Source organism: Syzygium oleosum, unplaced genomic scaffold (assembly GCF_021117445.2).
Source record: "Syzygium oleosum isolate NSW1041296 unplaced genomic scaffold, Sole_v2.1 Sole_v2.05, whole genome shotgun sequence".
Classification (NCBI taxonomy): Eukaryota; Viridiplantae; Streptophyta; class Magnoliopsida; order Myrtales; family Myrtaceae; genus Syzygium; species Syzygium oleosum.
The window spans coordinates 8,471,018-8,494,498 of record NW_026607489.1 but is presented as its reverse complement, the minus strand read 5'-3'; the positions used below and the strand labels follow the sequence as shown (position 1 = coordinate 8,494,498).

The 23,481-nt window shown below is 40.1% G+C and overlaps 1 protein-coding gene, 1 long non-coding RNA gene and 1 pseudogene across 2 annotated transcripts in view; all 3 read right to left on the bottom strand.

Annotated features, from left to right (window-relative positions):
• Positions 1-6,862: 6,862 nt before the first annotated feature.
• Positions 6,863-10,627, bottom strand: LOC115667920 (disease resistance protein RPS5-like; annotated as a pseudogene).
• A 9,144-nt stretch (positions 10,628-19,771) lies between these two features.
• LOC130138138 (TOM1-like protein 3) overlaps positions 19,772-23,481 on the bottom strand; it is a 38,489-nt gene continuing 34,779 nt past the window's right edge. The window contains exon 7 of the mRNA XM_056311261.1: positions 19,772-20,142. Coding sequence (XP_056167236.1) covers positions 20,046-20,142 — 97 coding nt within the window. The 3' untranslated portion in view covers positions 19,772-20,045. The remainder of the gene's footprint in view (positions 20,143-23,481) is intronic.
• On the bottom strand, positions 20,362-22,991 carry LOC115665315 (uncharacterized). The gene is made up of 3 exons (XR_004003740.2): positions 22,258-22,991; positions 22,017-22,155; positions 20,362-20,791 (listed from the first exon to the last, which is right to left on the bottom strand). It is a non-coding gene; the product is annotated as an uncharacterized LOC115665315 (long non-coding RNA).

Here is a 23,481-nt window from a genome sequence, read left to right as displayed (position 1 = left end):
TGTTTACACTGCATACTAGCACATTCAGAATCTGAACATTGTTCAAACTTTATTGATTATAAATCGTTTCCGCTTTAAATTCTTTAAAATCACTCAAATCACCTATTCAACCCCTCTTGGTGATACTTGCTAGCTACATCGGACACCAATATAACCCGGGACATTTCCTAGTGCACGATTGATGCCGAAATGGCTACATAAAAAAATATCGATTTATCATTCAAATATTGTCTTTGTTCGATCAAAAGTGTTGTCAAATGCATTTTTTAAATGGGTTAATACCACGAAAAACTTCAAACTGGTACATTTGTGACAAATTTACCCAAAATTAATTTTTTGACCACCAAAAGCCCCAAACTTGTATACCTACGACAAATTTACCCTAAACTAATTTTTTTACCACCAAAAACCCGAAATTGGTACATTTTTGACAAATTTACCATCTGTTAAATTGGATTAATTCCACGAAAAACCTTAAATTGATACACCTGTAAAACCCCAAATTAGTACACCCGTCAACTGGCATTTGTCATCCAACTTAGTGATTTGACAGTAAAATTTAACGAAAATTAGTGGAGGGCAAAATTATCACAGATGTACCAGTTTAGGGTTTTGGTGATCAAAAAATTAGTTTTAAGTAAATTGATTACATGTGTACTAGTTTGAGATTTTTCGTGATATTAATCCTTTTTAAATTACTTAAATAGAAAGTATACATGGTAATAACTTCCGGCTTTTACGAAGGATGTGGATCCGTCGACATTGCATGCGTGTATGAGCGGTCATTTCTACTCTCATATAAATATCTTGATTAAAATTGAGTTTGCGTGCCAACTGGACAAGGAGGTTTCAATTTTAAACTCCGCATTAATTGGAAAGGTTATAGCCGGAGAAGCTAAAGGCCAAGACCGGTCCTTTGCTCTGATGGAGACATAAAAATGGACGATGGAGTTTGAGCTTTGTGTCGGCAAGAGCATATTCATCCCCCTTCGTATATTCATTTCTTTTTTGGTTTTGAAGTTGCTTTTCAAGCGAAGAAGAGGAATCTCATCGCCATTACAAATATCAAGATGTGATCGAATTAAGATAAAATAAGAACACCCACCTGGGTCAAGCTGCAAATTGCTGTAGGACACAGCTAACGACAGATCACTGGGTCCATAGTTCAATGTTAATCCCCCAACCAGGGCCAATTTCGTCCTCTCGGAACAATCTACTCCAAGGTTATCTTGCAAGTATTCCTGACGAGATCGACCCACCCAAGATGTCAATTAATATGAATTCAAATTCCATAAGATTCAAGCAACCTCACTCCCCAGCTGAAGTAAAAAACACACCCAAAAATCCACTGATCCCTCCAACATAGGAAAAAAAAAAGCCACTGATTAGCTGGGTTGCCACCTTTTAATTTGCATCTTCCGGAAAATCCCTTCAATTCAAAGATAAAGATACCCGCTACTAAGATTGATCAAGGTGGGGCCAAAAGATCACGTTTTTTTTTTTCTGAAAGAGTTGAAATTAAATTTGGCCACTTCAGTAATGGGAACTTTTTTGGAAATTTCAATCAATGAAGGATCAGCCACTGCCCAGCCTTCTACCACCGAAGGAAGGATCCCATCCGCGAAAAAAAAAACCTGAGTCAAGGCTTCGACCTTCACAGGAAATGTCAAAGGGAAGTTGTTCTCCCAAGAAACAGCTGAGCTTCTATCAAGGACACTTGCTGACGCTACTGAATCTGCTGCAGCCACCAGTGCACGAAAGCGGCTAACTCTAAACTCAACTCCAGCAGCAGATAACTCGACCACAACCTGGCCTTGTTTGCATTGGGGCCGGGGTCGAGAGAGAAAGAGAGAGAGATTGGGATGGACGCAGCAACGGGGGCCACAGTGGTGGAGTACGACGGTGGGTATGGCAGCTATAGAAGCGCCATAGAGATTTTGCTTTTGCAAGCAAGCAGTTGGTTTCCATAGAGATTGCTGGGAAGTTCCAATTCTAAGCTCCGGTAGCAACTCTGGCATGGATCTTATCGATGGAATTCATGACTCAAAACACCAATCTCAATTGACAAGGGAAACGGTGGAAATGTTCTTAAGAACTTGTGCCTGTACATGCATAAACGATGACTATAAATTTCAATATTTCCTGGGAGCATGATGGATAACAAAATCGGAAGAAGGCATGGTTAACGTGGCTTATCATATAAACCGACTAAAGAGGGGTGAAAACCACATAAGTTAGCAGCTTGGACCTAATGGCAGAAGTCAATTTCATAGTTGTTTTAAGGGAAAAATTCAGTCAACCTACCTTTGGAAATAATCAACTTCAAAAGGTTACTAGATGAGGTACCAGTACATGCGAGTCAGATACTTCCTTTAATTACCAGCAATGCCCCATACACTCTAAGCAAAAAGGAAGTATATAACCCTTAATTACATGAGTCCCTCCCTCGACATAAAACACAAAATGAGTGAGAACCAATCTGGAATCATGCTTAAAACGTGTAATGTCATAAGATTTTCCTACTCTGAATTGCCCGAACCAGCTATTGCTGCTTCCAATTTTAGCACCGAGATGGCGGGGATCGATTTTGGAAAACTCTGCACACAATTTCCAACATCAGAACAAACAACAGGTACTTGTGACAGTTTTAAGAGACTCATTGAAAAAGGTAGCCTTCCAAGGCTAATTCAATGAGATACTTTGTTCATCTCCGGCACAAACAGCACGGCATCCTCAACATACCCAAACCCGCTAACGGGTGACCATAACATCGCATCATAATTTATAAAAGAGGAGTAATGTATCTCTGATTTCAAAAAGGCCATCCTCCCACATAAGGGTGCTGAAGCGACATAGAACTCACTAAAAGGGGAGATCAATTCAAGTTCTTACTACTATGAGAACCTATTGCATCCTCTTTGTCAGCAAAACTATGCCCCATTAGATCAATTTCAGCAAAACTAATCATCAACTCAACAGACAATGATATGCTTTGAAGGATATAATGCTAGCTAGAAAATTAAGGTCCTCCAATTAAGTTCATCTTTTAATGGAAGTTTCCAAGCAAGCTAAGTATACAGACTCATATCACCAACAGCTGCAAAAAGATTTAAACAGACAATGATGATATGCTTATGTTAATTTCAGCACTGCTGAATGCTGAGGTAGAATGAACTCCATGAGATTGGGGCGGAGTGAAAAATGGTACACTCTTTTCTTCTCGGGGTGGAAAGCGAACTCCCACAGTCTGTCAATGGTCATAGAGGAATCATATTAAGAAAAAGCAACATAGGATCGTACTAGAAGTCTAGACAGCAGAAAGATCTCTAAGGCTACCTTCAACTCATTGTATGCAGAATAGTATTGAGGATACCTTCCCCTTGGTCCCCCTACAGCTTCTCACCACGTATCTATCAAGGTCAGTAACTTCTCCATCATATTAAAATCTGGCTGCACAGAGCATGTAGAAACAGCAAATGACAATCTCAAAAATGAACAGATTCAGAATAAAAGTCAATCATGGGGTACAGAGTAGGCATCTTTTTAAACACCATTCTAACCATTTCCTGTAGGATAACAGACTCAATAATATTCTGAAATACGCTATTGCCACAGTTTTTGCTAAGAGTCTCCAACACCTACTTGAAATTGATAACCAAATATTTTAGCCAAGTGATAGCCGCCTCTTGTAGCCATTTAGAAGAAAGAAAAGAAGATAGCAACTGGATCCAGAACTATGCACATATAAGAAAGCAGAGCATGATACTGACATAGGGGGTCGGAAGCTGTATTTTTGGATCTTTATTCCCCAGGCGCTTCTTCTTAAGGATCTTCATCACCTCCTTTACCTTCCTACAGAAGTTAAACCAATTCAGCGACTAAAACCAATGTCTTTGACGCAGAAATAACATGTAAGGAACCAGCAAAAAAGCAGTTGCACAATACAATAACTTCATTACTAAGATCCATGACATCTTGGAAGTTGGAACACCCCCAGTCTTTTTTCTTCTCTTATGGAAAGTACAAGTAAAACTACACTAATAAAATATTTTGAAGAACGAAGCTGCTAAATGTTTTACCAACGCAGAAGGACGACGCTATTGAGGATGCTAATATGTACAGATCAATGCTTTCTCCAACGTTTGATTGCATAACAAACTTCATAAGTCAAAAAATAGGGATAGCAAATAGCAGCATATTCCTCCAGCTTATTAGCCGTATGATTTTTGTCATAATTTATCTCCCTCTTTCTTGTGAACACTCCAAGATAGAGTTTAGAGAGAACATAATTGATATACATTCATATATACATTTATATAGTTTTTTTTTTGGTAAAGAACATTTATATAGTTTTTTTTTTGATGACCCGGGAACCGCCGTACAGCCGACAGCCGACGATGTAAACTCGGGGTGACGCTAGCGCAAGACCCACCACCACGGCGCCACACTTAATAGTTTTGATATAGAGGCATCTCAATAATTGTGAATTTTCGAGTATGAGTATGAATTTCTAATCTTCATTTGGAAGTACAATCATACTCCCTGCAATCGAGAAACAATATTCCAATTTAGCAAGTTACATGACATGTTTCCGCATGGCATTCGTGTCTTTATATTATAGTGATACATGACAAAAAAAAAAATGCATAGCATGTTTGGTATAAGGGTTATTTGTTTTCAGTAGCCTTCAACTTATTACCCAACTTTTGTATCTCGACATCCCACCTAACACTTTTTTTTCCATTTTTTTAGGTAAGAAGTAGCATTATTTTAAAACTGATACCATCACACAATGCTTTTTGTTGCTCTTTACTAAGAAACGGAAGGTTAATTGAATCTCCCAAGGATTTACATTTCTAAATAAATTCACGATTCACGAGCTCTGTAAAGTTGGACTCCTTGGAGTTTCTGGAAGGATAAATTGAAGAGTCCATCATCAAAGAGACCGGTGGACCATGTTGTTACAAACAGCAACGGATCAGCAGTACTTAGTTCAAAAATCGAATATGTCAGGATGTATTCATCTAAGCATTTAGAAAGAAAAAAATAGTTTCTCAATGACAGGAATTATCGCAGTACATTTCCGGATTCCTAAGATAGGTTTGTCATAAGTTGATTCGGTTTGATAATTCGGATGGAAGCACACCAAAGGAACTTCAGACAAATGGCCGAGAGAAAAGGGAGCCTCCTCCATGAGTAGTATATTCAAGGAAACCTGACCAACTTCAAACATCCTAAACTAGGCCATACCCCCAAGCCAATGCTTATAAAAAAGAAAAAAATCACAATGCTGCCCATTGGGGGGATTTCTGTCTAGACATATATCTCATATACTAATAAGCCATCCCAATCGTCACTGATTCAATCAAAATCAACTTCCCCCATACAAAGACACTTTCAAGCTGCAAGTTGCTGTAGGATACAGCTAACGGCTAACAGGGCCAAGCTATTATGCTCAAATTCCAAATCAAGAATCAAAAGAAGTAAAAAAGGAGGACATAGGAATACCCACCGTGGGTCTATAGTTCAATGTTAATACCCCCCATTCAGGGGCCAATCGTCAGATCACTTGTCCTCCTCTCAGCACAATCTACTTCATCCATCCACAGCCGATGCCTTCTTGCTTCAAGTTTATCTTGCAAGTATTCCTGACGAGATTGACCCATCCAAGATGTCAATTAATATGAATTCAAATTCCATAAAAATCCAAGCTAAAGTTAAAAACACACCTGAAAATCCGGACAAGAAAGCCCACGATTTCTCCAACATATGCAAAAAAAAAGGCCACTGATCAGCTGGGTTATCACCTTTTAAATTTGCCTCTCACGGAAAATCCCTTCAATTCAAAAATAAAGATACCCGCTACTAAGATTTGATCAAGGAAGAGCCAAAAGATCACATTTTTTTTTTCTGAAAGAGTTGAAATTAAATTTGGCCACTTCAGTAATGGGAACTTTTTTGAAAATTTCCATCGATGAAGGATCAGCCACTGCCCAGCCTACTACCACCGAAGGAAGGATCCCCATCCGCGAAAAAAAAAAACCGAGTCAAAGGGCTTGGACCTTCAAAGGAAATGTCAAAGGGGAGGGAAGTTGCGCTCCCAAGAAACAGCTGAGCGAGCTTTTATCAAGGACAGTTGCAGATGCTACTTACTGAATCTGGTGCAGCCACCAGTGCACGAAAGCAGCTGACTCCTAAACTCTCAACGACCACAACCTGGCCTTGTTCGCATCGGGGCTGGGGGGCGAGAGAGAGAGAGAGAGAGAGAGAGAGAGAGAGAGAGAGAGACGGGGGATGGAGGGGGGCGACGGGGGCCACGGTGGTGGTGGAGTGCGACGGTTGGTATGGCGGCTATAGAAGCGCCGCGAGGCATCATCGACCATGTCAGGGTATCGGTGGCTGCCGGGGGGCTCAATCGCATCGGAGGAGGAGACGCCAAAGCCTTGCCAAGAGAGAAAAGGGAAGCCCAAATCATCACGGACATAATTATTATTATCATTAAAAAAAAATTAAGGGATGAGAAATTTGTAAAAATTTAATTATAAAAAAAAGGACGAGAGACGGTGATCTTAAATCCAAATTGTGGGAGGGACGGTTTTTTTATTGAATTGGGCCCTTGCAATTGCAGCCGTTGCAGTTGGAAGATACAAACGAGAGGTGAGGTTAGAGAGAGAGAGAGAGGGTTATTTGCTGCTGCTTTCGTCTTGTTTCCCCTTCATCTTCATTTTAACACCCCCCACCCCGACATTACAGGAATCCCAACACCAGAAAATTACATAACTATGGAAGGACAAACGAAGTCGATTTTTCTTTTTTTTTTTATTACAAAAAAAACAACAATATTAAACTTATCAGCCTCGCCTCACTCACTCGGCCCCCCACAAGGTAGGAATCGAATCGTGGCCTGGTCAAGAGAGGACTCATCATGTTTCACTGTACGTGTTGCCTCTTCGAATGTCATTTGTTCTACGAGGCTCTCGACACCCAACTGCAAAGTGACCCGGGCGGTGGGGTCCCACTCAAACTCGGCCCACCAGCGTTGGTCCCCCTCGACCTCGAAGCTTCCCCTCGCGCTGCTCGAGTCCAACGGCAACTTTCTGAGACCAGGGCAGTCCTGTATACAAAGCGTACCCTCTGGGGAAAGGATAGAGTCTGGTCGCAAATGCTCGTTAGCTTGGGAAGACTGACGAGATATAGGAATTCGAGATGTGAGAATAGTCCCGAAGCAGCTAATTCCTCCCTTGCAAATCCATCTCCAATGATTTTCTCCATCGAATCGCAGACTTCGACCCCCAGTTCCTGGAGCTTCGGAGCATGCACGAGTCAGGACAAGTCCGAAAGCCTCGCACTCATAGACCCAAACTTCAACGAGATTGGGGAAGCAAAAGTAGTTTGGCGCTCGTCCTATTCCTTGAGTTATCTTCATCTCACTCAGCTCGGTACATAAAAGTAAATAAAGCGTCTCTAAATGCGAGAAACCGTTAGTGCTTGATGGTGAGTAATTTACTACGATGCTAGTCAAGTTACCATTCCTATTATCAATGCACGCCCTCCTTACGCGTCTCCGTAAATTTGGAGATTGGAATATTTTCTGAGCAGAAGAAGACTCGCACATGCGGATAGATAAGTCGGTGAGATGTTGCATGCACTCTAGTTCCTCTATTGTCTCTTCTTCCTTCACTAAACAATATTCCCTCAAATATGCTTCATACTCCCACCGGCTGAACACATTCAACGGTAAGCTTGTGATTGCCCCTGTCGGAATAAAGATGTTTCTTTCCAACATGTCGTCTAGTAGCAACCACCGTAAACGAGTCAAGTTCTTGATTTCGTTGGGTAATTCACTAATACCGGTGCCCGACAAGTTCATGTTATGAAAATTCAAATCGGCATTAGCATAAATATTACAAACAATACAGTATTGTAAAGAAACGAAATTGCAATAACAAAGTTGGAATCGATACAAATGAATCACCGAGGCACGTGTTTGACACGCTTCCTTAAAACGCATTCGTTCCCTCCAAAGACGCGACCGAGGTTTCGTGAACGTCTGTCTCCCAGGATACAACGGTTGACGGCGAAGAAGAGAGCACGGCACTTCCAAGCTTCCGGCGAACTTGAACAAACTCGAAATGAACACTACCGAAAAACAGTGCAAATGCAGAGAGCGTGTAAAAACAGAGGAAGAATGATTTCGATAAAAATAGAACGCAGGGGAGAGCATTTCGGGAATAATAACGACCGATTAAATCTGTCGTTACAAAATCAATACGAATAACGGACGATTAAATCTGCCGTTACAAAATCAATACGAATAACGGACGATTAATTCTGCCGTTATAAAATCAATATAAATAACGGACGATTAATTCTGCCGTTATAAAATCAATACGCATGGGAATAACGGTTGATTAAATCTACCGCACGTTACGAAATTCGTAACAGTTTGAGTTGAAAAAATAAATCATAAGGCAAAATTGGGCTCGTTGCGAGGCTCACTTTTCGGTCCTGCAATCGTGTACGCGGGATGTGCGCTCGCGCCCAAGTTTCAACTTGTCGGGCGTCGGATTTGCACCCCTGCGCTGCGCGCGAGAGAGTTTGTCTTTATGATAATTACCACTTCAAATAAGTGTAATCGTATATAAAGACTCCATGCCTTTCTTTCTTTTCCGATGTGGGAATAGTGTTTTTCCTCTTCCCACTTCCAACTCAAGGGTGTTCTTTGAGCATCAATTTCTCATTCATTCACCCATCAATTTATCCCATATTTCCAACAGTTCAAGTACTGTAGATTAATCAGATTGCAAATCCCTTCGGGGAATGACTTGATATGTTTGTTGTTGGACAAGTTCAGGACCGCCAGACAAGTCGTCATCGAGTCGAAAAATCCACTTGGCAAGACAGTCACTCTTGTTTCCCTTACAAACAAAGTTTCAAGCTGGGAACACTTGGATGGTATTTGGTCGATATTCCGAATCCATTTTCCCCATATAGATACTTTCTTTGCTTCCCCCCATTTGGAGATCATCTCCTCGGACATGTCTTCGTCTTTCTCTATCACTAGCAACTTGTTCTCCCTTTGCCCACAATCACGAGCGATCCAGGTTGCCATGTCGCGGATGACATCGTGCATCTTCACGTACCGTCGTCGGTCATCATCACGCCCACTTTCCAAAAGACAAGCCCTATTTAAATCCCCCAATACGGACTCTCCCTCGTCCCGCATACTGTTTACATCATTGGTGTCTCTTAGCAAGCCCTCTCCAATCCAGAGTTCAATAAGCTCGTTCGTATTTATAGGGTAATCCTCAGGGAAGAGACAACAGTAAAGGAAGCAAGCCTGTCGAGTAAAGTCATCTAAGCTATTATAACTGAACTCTAGTATGTGGTATACTTCCTCCACCATACCTTGCAGCTTGTGCGGTCTGTTCCTCAGCGTTGTTAGTGCATGCCTCCACTCACCAGGACTATCTTTCTGGCCATGGCTCGTCCGACAGTAATAAGGGCTAGTGGCAACCCTTTGCACTCTTCGGCAATGTTTTTTGCAAGGTCTCGAATTTCTTGATGACAATCTACTAGCGATTTGCCGACGTTCTTCTCAAATAATTCTAGAGCTTCTTTGGGCATCAAGCACTGTACTTCCAAGGTTTTGTCCGCTCCCATGTGGTCGCATGCATGCTTCAACCGAGTTGTGAGCACTACTTTGGATCCGTTCTCGAGACCAGGACAAGGAACTCCGATTTTGGAAAGGTCCAGCCTCGCCCATAGATCATCAAGCAACAACACAAACTTCTTCCGGGTCAAAGCTTGGCCCAGATGATAGACCCTCTCTTCCCAGGACCATCCTTCCCAATGCTCATCTTTAATGCCCAGCCTTCTCCTTATGGTGTCTTGAATTCTATCTTTATTCACCGGCTTGGACACCACCACCCAAATAACAACATCGAATCCGTTATTTGCACGCGAAATCTCCTTCTCGATCCTTCTCATGAGGGTGGTCTTTCCAACACCGCCCGTTCCGTACAACCCAATCACTCCTACTTGTTTTTCGTCCACTACCCATTTCCACACTTTATTAAACTTGGAAATGTCAAGCCCCACGGTCTCGTCCATAGGCATCTCGAGCACCGGAGGAGGAGGCAACGTCAACGTCACAACTCCGAATTCTAATTCCTTAGCTTGGAGCTCTCTCGCTGCTTTGAGCATTTGATCGACTCTTTTCCCCAATTTATAACTCGACCAGCAGTTCGGTGGAAGACAACGACTGAGACATTTAATTTGATCACATTCCCTGGCTTCTCCAAGAATTTCATCTACTCGACCAACAAGTTCTTGCACCGTGTCTAACCAGTTCGCCACTTCTTCTGTGCGCTGCACACCTCCTCCTTCACGTTCCACCGTTTCCCGCACATCTTTGCTCTTGGCCTTCAGCTGGTTAGTTGTGTTCCGCAACGAGTTGACATTATCTTTCAGATTACAAACGTAGCCCAAAGGTCTACTGGCCAAGCCCCATAAATTGTTGACGAGTTGTAAAAGAGAATTTGCGAAATCCATAAATTCTTTCCGAGATAAGAGATCAAAAAATGGACTACGCAGATGGTTGGAAAGACGGGCAGATGGGTGGTGTTCGATTAAGCTGCCGTTATAGACTCAATCATACAGGCCCAAGTAATGGCCGACAAAGAGTACAATGATACAAGCCGAAATGGCAGACATGAGTAAAAGCAAAGCGGAAAGTAGCAAATAGTAGAAAACACAACTCAGTGGGCTGAATTATTGCGCATGCTGACAAACAACTTTTTAGAATGACGGATTATGAAAGTAGAGTGGTGTACGTGGTATAGAAAGTGTGCAGCCCTTTACTTATATTCACATCTATATAAATATATTATTACAGACTCTTCCACAAAACTCTCTAATTTGTTATATGCTTACTCGAGGTTTGAATAGACCGTAACTACCGGGCAAGAAACCACTAATCCTTGCTTCTGAGGAATTTTAGGATAATATTAAGGGTTAATACCACGAAAAATCATAAACTGGTACATTTATGACACATTTACCCCAAACTATTTTTTTTTATCATAAAAAACCTCAAACTAGTACACCTGTGACAATTTTACTCTGAACTATTTTTTTGACCACCAAAAACCCAAACTGGTACACCTGTGATAATTTTACCCTAAACTTACAACAAAAAACTCCAAACTGGTACATATGTGACAATTTTACCCCGAATTAAAATTTTAATTTTATCATATATTTTTTTCGAATTTTTATTTATTTTTTATTCTTTTCTTTTCTTTTTTTTTCATCTTCAAACCCCGGCCAGGTTCTTGGGACAGCGGCCTGACCGAGCGAGCCGCGAGGCCGCCCTCGCCGCCCGGACAAGGGTGACCCTCGCCGAGGCTCAAGCGAGGCGACCCTCGCCCGACGCAGGCAAGGGTCGCCCTCGCCCGACGCAGGCGAGGGCCGCCATCGCCGGATCTGGCGAGGGCGACCCTCGCCTGCGTCGGCCAAGGGCCGCCTTCGCCTGAGTCGGGTGAAGGTCGCCCTTGCCCTAGGCAGGCGAGGACGGCCCTCGCCCGACGCAGGCGAGGGTCGCCCTCGCCAGATCCGGCGAGGGCGAAGGCCGCTCGACGCCGGCGAGGACGAGGGCCGCCCGACGCAGGCGAGGGCGACCCTCGCCGGATCCGGCGAGGGCTGCCCTCGCCCGATACCGGCAAGGTTCACCCTTGCCGGATCTGGCGAGGGCGGCCCTCGCCAGATACCGACGAGGGTCGTCCTCGCCCGATACCGGGGAGGATCGCCCTCGCCGGATCAGCCCTCGCCCGATACCGGAGAGGTTCACCTCGCCGGATGCGGCGAGGCGGCCCTCGCGGACGCTGCGAGGCCGCCACTGTGACGCCCGAGCCGCCAGCTCGCCTCGGCTTCCAGCCTCGGCCGGTCGCCGGGCCGGCGGCCAGGCCGAGTTGAAGGTGAAGGAAAAAAAAAAAGAAAAGAAAAAATTCGAAAAAATTCGAAAAAATATTAAAAATTAGTTCGGGATAAAATTGTTACATGTGTACCAGTTTAGGGTTTTTTATGGTATGTTTGAGGTAAAATTGTCACAGGTGTACCAGTTTGGGGTTTTTTATGGTAAAAAAAATAGTTTGGAGTAAATGTGTCACAAGTGTACCAGTTTAGGGTTTTTCGTGGTATTAACCCTAATATTAATCATCCATTGTACTATTTTCCTATGCGTTAATTCTTTATTGATTAGATAGATTATTCATTGTTTTATAAAAAAGATTTTTCCTGGCATTATTATGTAATTTCCATAGTGGAGATCAATTTTAAGGGGAAATACATTTTTTCAATGGGCAATAATTAATTGGCAACTTCAATTAGTAAAATTCATGCCTGTATAATAGGAATTGTAACTTTGAAATAATTTAGCATTTTTTTTGTGAGTATTTTTACTTGATCCACTCGTCTAGTTACATGTGAATTAGCTATAATAGTAAGGTCAAGCAATAGGTAGGTGAAGCATTAACTTCTGACAAATCAAAGACTGCACATTAAATCCATATGCATCATGCATTTAATTATCCAAGCATGCAAGATATAGGTCATAAGAAGTAAAACAAATAGCAAAGAAAAGCATTGCATAGGCATAGTTTAGTTCTATTAAAAAAAATATTAACAGTAACATACAGAGTCCTAGCGGTTGCTTGCGCAATAATTAGCATAATTTAGCAAAGTTTAGTCACTGTGACTGGTTCAATTACTTAAAAGAACATTTAATACCGAAAAGCACAATTGAAAAGTTGGACAAAAACTGAGATCTTGTCAACATGGCACAATAAAACTTAAGACGGACCGTTGTTATATACCAATCATACACTACCACGAGACATGAAGAAGTTATACCTGTGGTGTTGAAACGTTAATTTTTCAATCACACTTCCATCTTTCTTTTTTAATCTATTATACTCTCATATTGTTTGTAAGATGCGTGGCTTAATATGGTGTACGAAATGACATTTCATGATCTCGAGGTACAATCAATTCTCTCGTTCATATCTTACTTGATAGATCCGTTGAGAAGACAATATGTAAAGAAGATGCCAATACTATGCTGTCCCAATAATCTATTTTCAAAATAATGGACTACTTTATCTTACGATTGAAAGATTTTTTTCTTTTGTGTTTGGTTGATGGGATCAGTGACCGACTGGACAAATATCTCAATTTTTGTGGTTATCCTTGCAAATCTTTTTGATGGTCCTGGCTTGCATGTATTCAGTTACTGGGGATTTATATATTTTTCTCATATGGTAAAACTTATTGCAAACAAGGAAGAAATAAAACACAGTGTAAAGAGATCACACTTCCGATCCCTACACTTCAAGAGATATCATAATTGACCCCTTTATTTTCATTTGTCATGAATTCTAAGTACTGTGCTCCTCTCTAACCGCAGTATAAGTAATTTCATCAAATTTTCATTAAAAATTCGGTGAATATTTTTTAGTCAGCGCTGGCGCTTGACACATGGTACCTATATGTAAAAGTCTTTGTAACATTTAATTTTTTTGCTAATAATTTTAACTCACTACCTTGTATAGTAAAATAAAGGTTCCTCCACCACAACGGTAATCGGTCTAAAGGTATAGAGCTTACTACCAAGTAGTTTGAGACCTTCTGATCATATGTTTGAATTACCGAATGGCTCATTGGCCTTAAGGTACCTTGGTTCGTCTGGAGCATTAGTTCGATCATGCCTTGATATTGAATTAGCCCGACTCTACTCCCACTAGAACCTTGGTGGGACCGCGATGACATGCTTGCTTAAAATGAGTCATAAATATAGCTCAAACCAAACATTATGTCGTGGGTATAGAACTCCTATGGTAACGCCAAAGGAGATCGCTAACACCGGTCGTCCATTCTCACTTTTTTTACTCGAATAACCTTTAGCATGTTTCCTGATACTAGAAATGACATAATCAACATGACATTAATAATTGCGACTTTTTCAAGTAGTGGAAAGGCTATTAATAGCGAGTGTCAACCTTTTTCGCGGCCAATTGAGTGTCAATCTTAACTCTTCAATATCTAGTAAGTAATATCTAGTAAGTAAAAGTTTCATTAGTTACGTTACTAATGAGTTTCGAGAGCCCAATTTATGTTCACAAGTGGTACACATAAGCACCACAAGACGATAATTAATATCATACTCAACAAATCCTTTCAAACTTCCAATGTAAAAAAGTGACTTAAATTATCTCTGAAGAATAGTATTTTAGATGACAATTGCGACGAAATAAAGTATACCTGTCCCCTATCCAAAAATTTCCATATTAACCCATGAGAATTTTTTTAATATATTACAATTTATTAGGAGAATTTTTTTATCACCTCTAATATTGAATTTTCAATCCGAATTATCCATTTGACGTTCCTACATAATACCGCCTTTCGAGGATGATGGGAAATGCTAAAGAGATAAATGTACGACGTGATGGTAATAATAACCCGCAACGTTTCCCGGGGTGTGATTAGTTTCAAAATGATTACATAAAAAATATAAATCAGTTTAATCATTTCAAATATTATTCTCGTTCGAATAAGAGCGTTGTCAAATGCATTTTTCAAATTACTTAAATAGAAAATATACACGGTAATAACTTTCAATTTCTACGAAGGATGGGGATCCGTCGATGTAGCATGCATGACGTGCAATTTCCTATACTCCATCATGGTCGAAAAATGGTGTTCGCTATTCAATGCCCAAAAATCAATGGGGTTTAAACTTCCACTTTCTCGTAGATCGACACGGATCATAGTGGAGACCCAGATATCTTCATTATTGTTGAGTTGTTGTATCAACCGGACCGAAAGATTTTCACTTTCAAACTTGGGATCAATTGGAAAAACGTTAAAGCTGAGAAAGTAAAGGCGAAGGCCGGTCCTTTTGCTTTCTTGGGAGACATAAAAGTGGACGTTGGGTGGGTCCATTTTAATGGCCCTTGGAGTTTGAGCTTTGTGTCAGGAAGAGCACGTTCATCCCCCGTCGTATATTCATTTATTTTTTATTTTAAATTTACTTTTCAAGCGAAAAAGAGGTATCTTAAAACAGTTTTTATTCACCATTACAAAGATTGAGATGTGATCGAATAAGATAAAATAAAGTCTCGTCGTATTGAGAAAAAATGATAAAAATGATTCATAAACTTTGACCTAACGTATAATATGTCCATAAATTTTAAATTTATTCAATGTGATTTATGAATTTTAATTTATTCAATACGGTATATAGGCTTTTGGTACATATTCAATTTAATCCCTACACTTTATGAAATTTTTTAATATTATCCCTGAACTTGAATTAATGGAATGACAATATTGAACATTTTCATATAAATCAGAGACTAAATAAAATATGTAACAAAAGTTTAGGGACTATATTAAATAAATTAAAAATTCAAGGATTACATTGCATAAATTTAAAGTTCAAGGACTATATTATATATCAGGCCAAAGTTCATGGACCATTTGTATCATTATCTCAACAATCTACCATATACTACTATGGATATAACCAAAGACATAAAAAGAATAGTTAATTCACATTAATTACTCAAAAAAATTTCATTCTACTTGAGTGAGATATTTGACCCCTATCGCTAGGATAAATTGTCCAGGATGCCAGGCCTCTTCAGGCTTATCCCAATTTGAATATGTCACCAAACTCATGATAGAATAATTTTTATCTTATCGAATCTTTTATTCAAGCAAGCAGACGTGTCCTTAGGATCTCAACTGTTAACACGAATTGACATTGTTCGACACGTCCTTCAAAATAAATGTTGTCAAATCCAAAATGATATGAATATAAAATACACAATATTTACGTGTTCAATATGAGTATAAAATTTTGTAATGACTCAACCTAACATAACCTGAATTTAAGTACACGTGAACACGAATTTTCAACTCTCAAATGTTAGGTGGTTATTAGTTACAAACCATACATGTACTTCATCAAACTTCTTCTAAAACTTACAATGCGTGTGATTGCAGTAATGATTATTAACATGATACGCCTCTTATAGGTTAATTGTCTATTAAAATATTTGCTTATAATAATAGTTATTACGGCGTGATCATATATTCTTTTTTGTTTTAATTCTCTTTTTAAGTAGGCAAGACTAGTCTTAGGATTCAATTTGACATCAATCGACATGGGTTTTGACAAGTTTATGAAAACAAATATTGTCAAATCTTAAAATGACAAGATTTCAAAATACATCATATTTCAACAAGAGCACAAAGTTTTACGATGACGCTACAGCATATGGCATAATTTTAAGTTTGACACGAAAATACGAATTGCCAGCATTTCATGGGATGTGCCACTTTAAATTCGGTTTCTGCATGGTTGGAAATCTTTAATAGAGCCAGCTCCAAGGGGTGCTGGAGAGAGTCTCTGTAGACCTCGACTACTTCTTGTATGATATACGAATTGTCGGTCTTCCTCTAAACATATTCTGCTTGAGCCTTATCAAATGGAAAATTATTAAGTGCACCAGGAGCACAGAGGGCCATTTACAATGACGTCCATTCGGATGCGCCGAATACTTCTCATAGGAGATTCGATATGTTCTTCATATGAGAATCCGCTAACATTAAATTCATGAAGTATAATCGCGTGATGATATTTTAGTTTTTAAGAAATGAACATTGTGTGTATAAGATTTCCTATGCAAATAATCGCATATTTTTGTAAACAGGCATCATTGTACAATTGTACTGAAAACTGACATAACGATTTTATTTGGATGGGCTTAGTGGACGCATCACGACCATCATCAGTTGAATACTTTCTCAAGTCAATGTCCAGGATTAATTGGACGCCATATAATTGTCAGACAATCCATTTATACTTTTTCTTGTACGCGTTAGCAGAAGACATGTGAACTAGAGATTGGCCATGGTGATCTCTAGTTTATTTGTCGCAAATTCTTCAGCGTGGATACATGGCATGGCACTGTCTCGACATCGCATGTCATATGCATAAAATATCATCACGAATCAGTTGGGGGTAGTTAATCCCACGGCTCTTCTTCCAAAGAATAGATTCACGATTGTTGTTGGATGCGAATCCATCAACTCTCAGACCTACTTGTATTTGTTGTCCCGTCCATAACGTGATGAATTAGACACACACGGTTTATGGAAAAGGAGTGAGATCCCCTTAAGAATTATTAATAAATTTAAATACTAAATTTATTCATTGTAAAATTGATACATCTTTCCATTTTTTTTCCTTCCCTTTTTTCCTTTTCCCTCTTTTCATCCTCGACTTTCTCTGCGCGTGCGTGTGGTCAAAGTAGGCCGCGACACCAGATTGGAGGTTGCCCCTTGCTTGGGGCGGGGGGGGGGGGGGGTGTTGGGCCGCGGTGGGGTTTGTGGGACGAGGAATGACAGTGGAGTGCGACAATTGTGGTAGTTAAAGGCGCTGCGAAACATCGACCATGTCAGGGCGCCGCAGGATGTCCAAGCACCACTAGTGCGGCCTCATAACGGTGGTCTCTCTCTCTCTCTCTCTCTCTCTCTCTCTCTCTCTCTCTCTCTCTCTCTCTCTCTCTCTCTCTCTCTCTCTCTCCATCTTCTCAATATCAACAAGGTAGTCTTTGAAGGCGAAATGCCTATAAATTTGGAAGCACGACCGTCGAGCCTCCACATCTAGGGGCAACCGCATCGATCAGCTCAATTACGGTGGAGGAGACGCCAAGCTCTGCTAGAAAGGAAGCTAATTGCAAATGCAACCATGGTAGAGAGAGAGAGAGAGAGGTTGGTATTTGGGATTTGATCGCGATTTTATTGGGTGTTATGAGGATAAGAGTAAAGTAAAAACATGTTTACAATCTTGTGAACGAGACAACATATCAAAACATTACATGAAATAGATGATCGAGAACCATTTCGTTCATTTCGTTCCCAAAATGATTCCATGAGATTTGGAAGGCGGTCTCCTCATAGTTTAATCAAGCTTGATGTAATACGATTTAAAAGAGAAATTTGCAAATGAATTGAAGGCAGAGACAGCTACTAAACCTTTAATCATCTATTCATATTTATTGAAATTGCTCCCGTAGTGGCTTTCCCCGTCTATTCATTTACTGTCCCACAATCCCAAATTATCAAACGAATTAATGAAAGCAAGTTGATTAAACTTCGTTTTCTGGCACCCGTGTAGCGCGTGCTTTAAAACTAGTCTTCTCAAATTAAATTAGAAAGGTAACCTAATATTTTTGTCGATAAAATAATTAAATCGAAGCGTGGCGTAATTAATCATCTTATTTTAGTAAGATTTGGACTTTCGAGTGAAAATTGTTTGAATTCAACATGTAATGGCAAAATAACAAGACTCTTGCTAGGTTGAAGATATTTTTTAGAGTTTTTATATAATTGGCCTTGTTGCGATAATAAAATAACAACCATTCCATAAAGTAAATGCAAAAAGACCGGTAAATATTCTCTACCATGCTGGGCCTTGCAATTGTTGTCTCAATCACAACTCAATCAATGGGGGGAAATTACCACGAAAGTTCTACACCTATGGCACTTGTGCCAATTCAGTTTTAAACCTTTGAATTTGGTCAATTTAATCTTAAACCATATGACAATTTCTCAATTCAGTTCTAAACCTTTCAGTTGTGCCAATTTAAGTGGGATCCTCATTTAAACAACATAAGCAATTCACACTTTTACTGCTTTTGCGAGCAAGCAGTCGATTTCCATAGAGATTGCTGGAAAGTTCCAATTCTAAGCTCCGGTAGCAAGTCCGGCACGGATCTTATCAATGGAATTCATTAGTCAAAACACCAATCTCAATTGACAAGGCAAACGGTGGAATTGTTCTTAAGAACTTGTGCCTGTACATGCATAGACGATGACTATAAATTTCAATAGTTCCTAGGAGCATGATGGATAAAAAAATTGGAAGAAGGCGTGATTAACGTGGCTTATCATATAAACCGACTAAAGAGGGGTGAAAGCCACAGAAGTTAACAGCTTGGAACTAATGGCAGAAGTCAATTTCACAGTTGTTTTAAGAGAAAAATTCGGTCAACCTACCTTTGGAAATAATCAACCTCAAAAGGTTACTAGATGAGGTACTGGTACATGCGAGTCAGATACTTCTTTTCGCGAGAGTAAAAGAGAGGAAGGCACTTAGGAGCTGCCGACTCATGGACTAGCAGGCACAAGATCCTCTTGGAAGACAAATCTAATCACCAGTAATGCCCCAAACGCTCTAACCAAAGAGTAAGTGTATAACCCTTAATTACATATATCCCTTCCTGGAAAAAAAACACAAAATGAGCGAGAACCAATCTGGAATCATGCTTAAAAGGTGTAATGTCGTAAGATTTTCCTACTCCAAATTGCCCAAACCAGCTATTGCTGCTTCCAATTATAGCACCGAGATGGTGGGGATCGATTTTGAGAAACTCGGCACACAATTTCCAACAAAATCAGAACAAACAACAGGTACTTGTGACAGTTTTTAAGAGACTCATCGTAAAAAGGCGGCCTTCCAAGGCTAATTCAATGAGATACTTTGTTCATCTCCGGCGCAAACAGCACGGCATCCTCAACATGCCCAAACCCACTAACGGGCGACCATAACATCGCATCATAATTTATAAAAGAGGAGTAAAGTACCTCCGATTTCAAAAGAGCCATCCTCCCACATAAGGGTACTAAAGCGACATCGAACTTACTAAAAGGGGAGATCAATTCAAGTTCTTACTACTATGAGAACCTATTACATCCTCTTTGTCACACCCATATACCAAGCTTAAGATCTAAACTATGCCCCGTTAGATTAATTTCAGCAAAATTAATCATCAACTCAACAGACAATGATATGCTTTCTGAGGGATATATTGCTAGCTAGAAAATTAAGGTCCTCCAATTAAATTCATCTTTTAATGTAAGTTTCCAAGCAAGCTAAGTATACAGACTCATATCACCAACAGCTGCAAAAATATTTAAACAGACAATGATATGTTTATGTTAATTTCAGCACTGCTGAATGCTAAGGTAGAATGAACTCCATGAGATGGGGGCGGAGTGAAAAATGGTACACTCTTTTCTTTCTCGGGGTGGAAATCCCACTCCAACAGTCTGTCAATGGTCATAAAGGAATCATATTAAGAAAAAGCAACATAGGATCGTACTAGAAGTCTAGACAAATGAATTAGCAGATAGATCTCTGAGAATACCTTCAACTCATTGTATGCAGAATAGTATTGAGGTTAACCTACCCCTTGGTCTCCCTACAGCTTCTTGCCCTGTATCTATCAAGGTCAATAAATTAGCAGATTCAGAATATGGCTGCACAGAGCATGTAGAAACAGCAAATGACAATCTCATAAATGAACAGATTCAGAATAAAAGTCAATCATGGGATATAGAGTGGGCACCTTTTTAAACACCATTCTAACCATTTCCTGTAGGATATCAGACTCAATAATATTCTGAAATACACTATTGCCACAGTTTTTGCTAAGAGTCTCCAACACCTACTTGAAATTGATAACCAAATATTTTGGCCAAGTGATAGCCGACTCTTGTAGCCATTTAGAAGAAAGAAAAGAAGAGAGCAACTGGATCCAGAACTATGCACATATAAGAAAGCAGAGCATGATACTGACATAGAGGGTCAGAAGCTGTATTTTTGGATCTTTATTCCCCAGGCAGCTTCTTAAGGATCTTCATCACCTCCTTTGCCTTCCTACAGAAGTTAAACCAATTCAACGACTAAAACCAATATCTTTGACGCAGAAATAACATGTAAGGAACCAGCAAAAATACAGTTGCACAATACAATAACTTCATTCCTAAGATCCATGACATCTCGGAAGTTGGAACACCCCCAGTATTTTTTCTTCTCTTATGGAAAGTACAAGTAAAACTACACTATCTTACCAAAAAAAAAAAAAGTAAAACTACACTAATAAAATATTTTTGAAGAACGAAGCTGCTATATGTTTGAACAACGCATAAGGACGACGCTATTGAGGATGCTAATATGTACAGATCAATGTTCTCTCCAACGTGTTTGATTGCGTATCAAACTTCATAAGTCAAAAAATTGGGACAGCAAATAGCAGCATATTCCTCCAGCTTGTTAGCCATATGATTTATGTCATAATTTATCTCCCTCTTTCTTGTGAACACTCCAAGATAAGAGTTTAGAGAACATAATTGATATAAATTCATGTATACAAATATATAGTTTTGATATAGAACCATCTCGGTAATTGTGAATTTTCGAGTATGAGTATGAATTTTTAATCTTCATTTGGAAGTACAATCATACTCCCTACAATCGACAAACAATATTCAAATTCAGCAAGTTACATAACATGTTTCCGCATGGCATTCGTGTCTTTATATTATAGCGATACATGACATCAACAAAATGCATAGCATGTTTGGGATTAGGCTTATTTGTTTTCAGTAGCCTTCAACTTATTACCCAACTTTTGTATCTCGACATCCCACCTCACACTTTTTTTTTTTCCATTTTTCTAGGTAAGAATTAGCATCATCTTATAACTGAGTCCATCACACAATGCTTTTTGTTGCTCTCTACTAAGAAATGGAAGGTTAATTGAATCTCCCAAAGGATTTACATTTCTAGATAAATTCACGATTCATAAGCTCTGTAAAGTTGGACTCCTTGGAGTTTCTGGAAGGAAAAATTAAATAGTCCATCAAAGAGGCCGATGGACCATGTTGTTACAAACAGCAACGGACCTGCAATACTTAGTTCAAAAATCGAATCTGTCAAGATGTCATGTACTCAGCATTTAGAAAGAAAAAACAGTTTCTCAATTACAGGGATTATCGCAGTACATTTCCAGATTCCTAAGAAAGGTTTGTCAGAAGTTGAATCGGTTTGACAATTCAGACAGAAGCACATCAAAGGAACTTCAGACAAGTGGAATACCCACCTTGGGACTCATATAGTTCAATGTTAATTACCCCCATTCAGGGGCCAATCGACAGATCACTCGTCGTCCTCTCGGCACAATCAATCTACTGTATCCATAGCCTCTACCTCTTTACTTCAAGGTTATCTTGCGAGTATTCCTGACGAGATCGACCCATCCAAGATGTCAATTAATATAAAATTCAAATTCCATGAAATTCAAGCAACCTCACTCCCCCAGCTAAAGTAAAAAAAAAACGCACCTAAAAATCCGGACAGAAAGCCCAGGATTCCTCCAACATATGCAAAAATTATCCACTGATCAGCTGGGTGATCACCTTTTTAATTTGCCTCTTACGAAAATACCTTCAAATTCAAAGATAAAGATAAAGATACCCGCTCCTAATATTGATCAAGGAGGTGCCAAAAGATCACATTTTTTTTTTCCTAAAAGAGGAGAAATTAAATTTTGGCCACTTCAGTTATGGAAATTTTTGGAGCCACCGCCAGTTCTGCCCAGCCTACTACCACCGAAGGAAGGATCCCCATCCGCGAAAAAAAACCCCGAGTCAAAGGGCTTCGATCTTCAAAGGAAATGTCAAAGGGGAGGGAAGTTGCTCTCCCAAGAAACAGCTGAGCGAGCTTTTATCAAGGACAGTTGCAGACGCTACTGAATCTGGTGCAGCCACCAGTGCACGAAAGCAGCTAACTCCTAAACCCAACTGCAGCAGCAGCAGATAACTCCACCACAACCTGGCCTTGTTCGCATCGGGGCTGGAGGGCGAGAGAGAGAGAGAGAGAGAGAGAGAGAGAGAGAGAGAGAGAGAGAGAGAGGGCGAGAGAGAGAGAGAGAGAGAGAGAGAGAGAGAGAGAGAGAGAGAGAGAGAGGGGCCACGGTGGTGGTGGAGTGCGACGGTGGGTATGGCGGCTATAGAAGCGCCGCGAGGCATCATCGACCATGTCACGGTAGCGGTGGCTGCCGGGGGGCTCAATCGCATCAGAGAGCTCAATCGCATCGGAGGAGGAGATGCCAAAGCTTTTGCCAAGAGAGAAAGGGAAGCCCAAATCATCACGGACATAATTATTATTATCATTAAAAAAAAATTTAAGGGATGAGAAATTTGTCAAAATTTAATTATAAAAAAAAAAGGGGACGAGAGACGGTGATCTTAAATCCAAATTGTGGGAGGGACGGGTTTATTTATTGAATTGGCACTTGCAGTTGCAGTTGCAGCAGTTGGAAGATACAAACGAGAGGTGAGGTTAGAGAGAGAGAGAGAGATGGTTATTTGCTGCTGCTTTCGTTTTGTTTCCCCTTCGTCTTTATTTTAACACCCCATCCCGCCACCCCCACATTACAGGAATCCAACACCAGAAAATTACATCACTATGGAAAGACAAACGAAGCCGCCTTTTTTTTTTACTATTATAAAAAAAACAATATTAAACTTATCAGCCTCAACTCACTCACTCAGTCACTCGGCCCC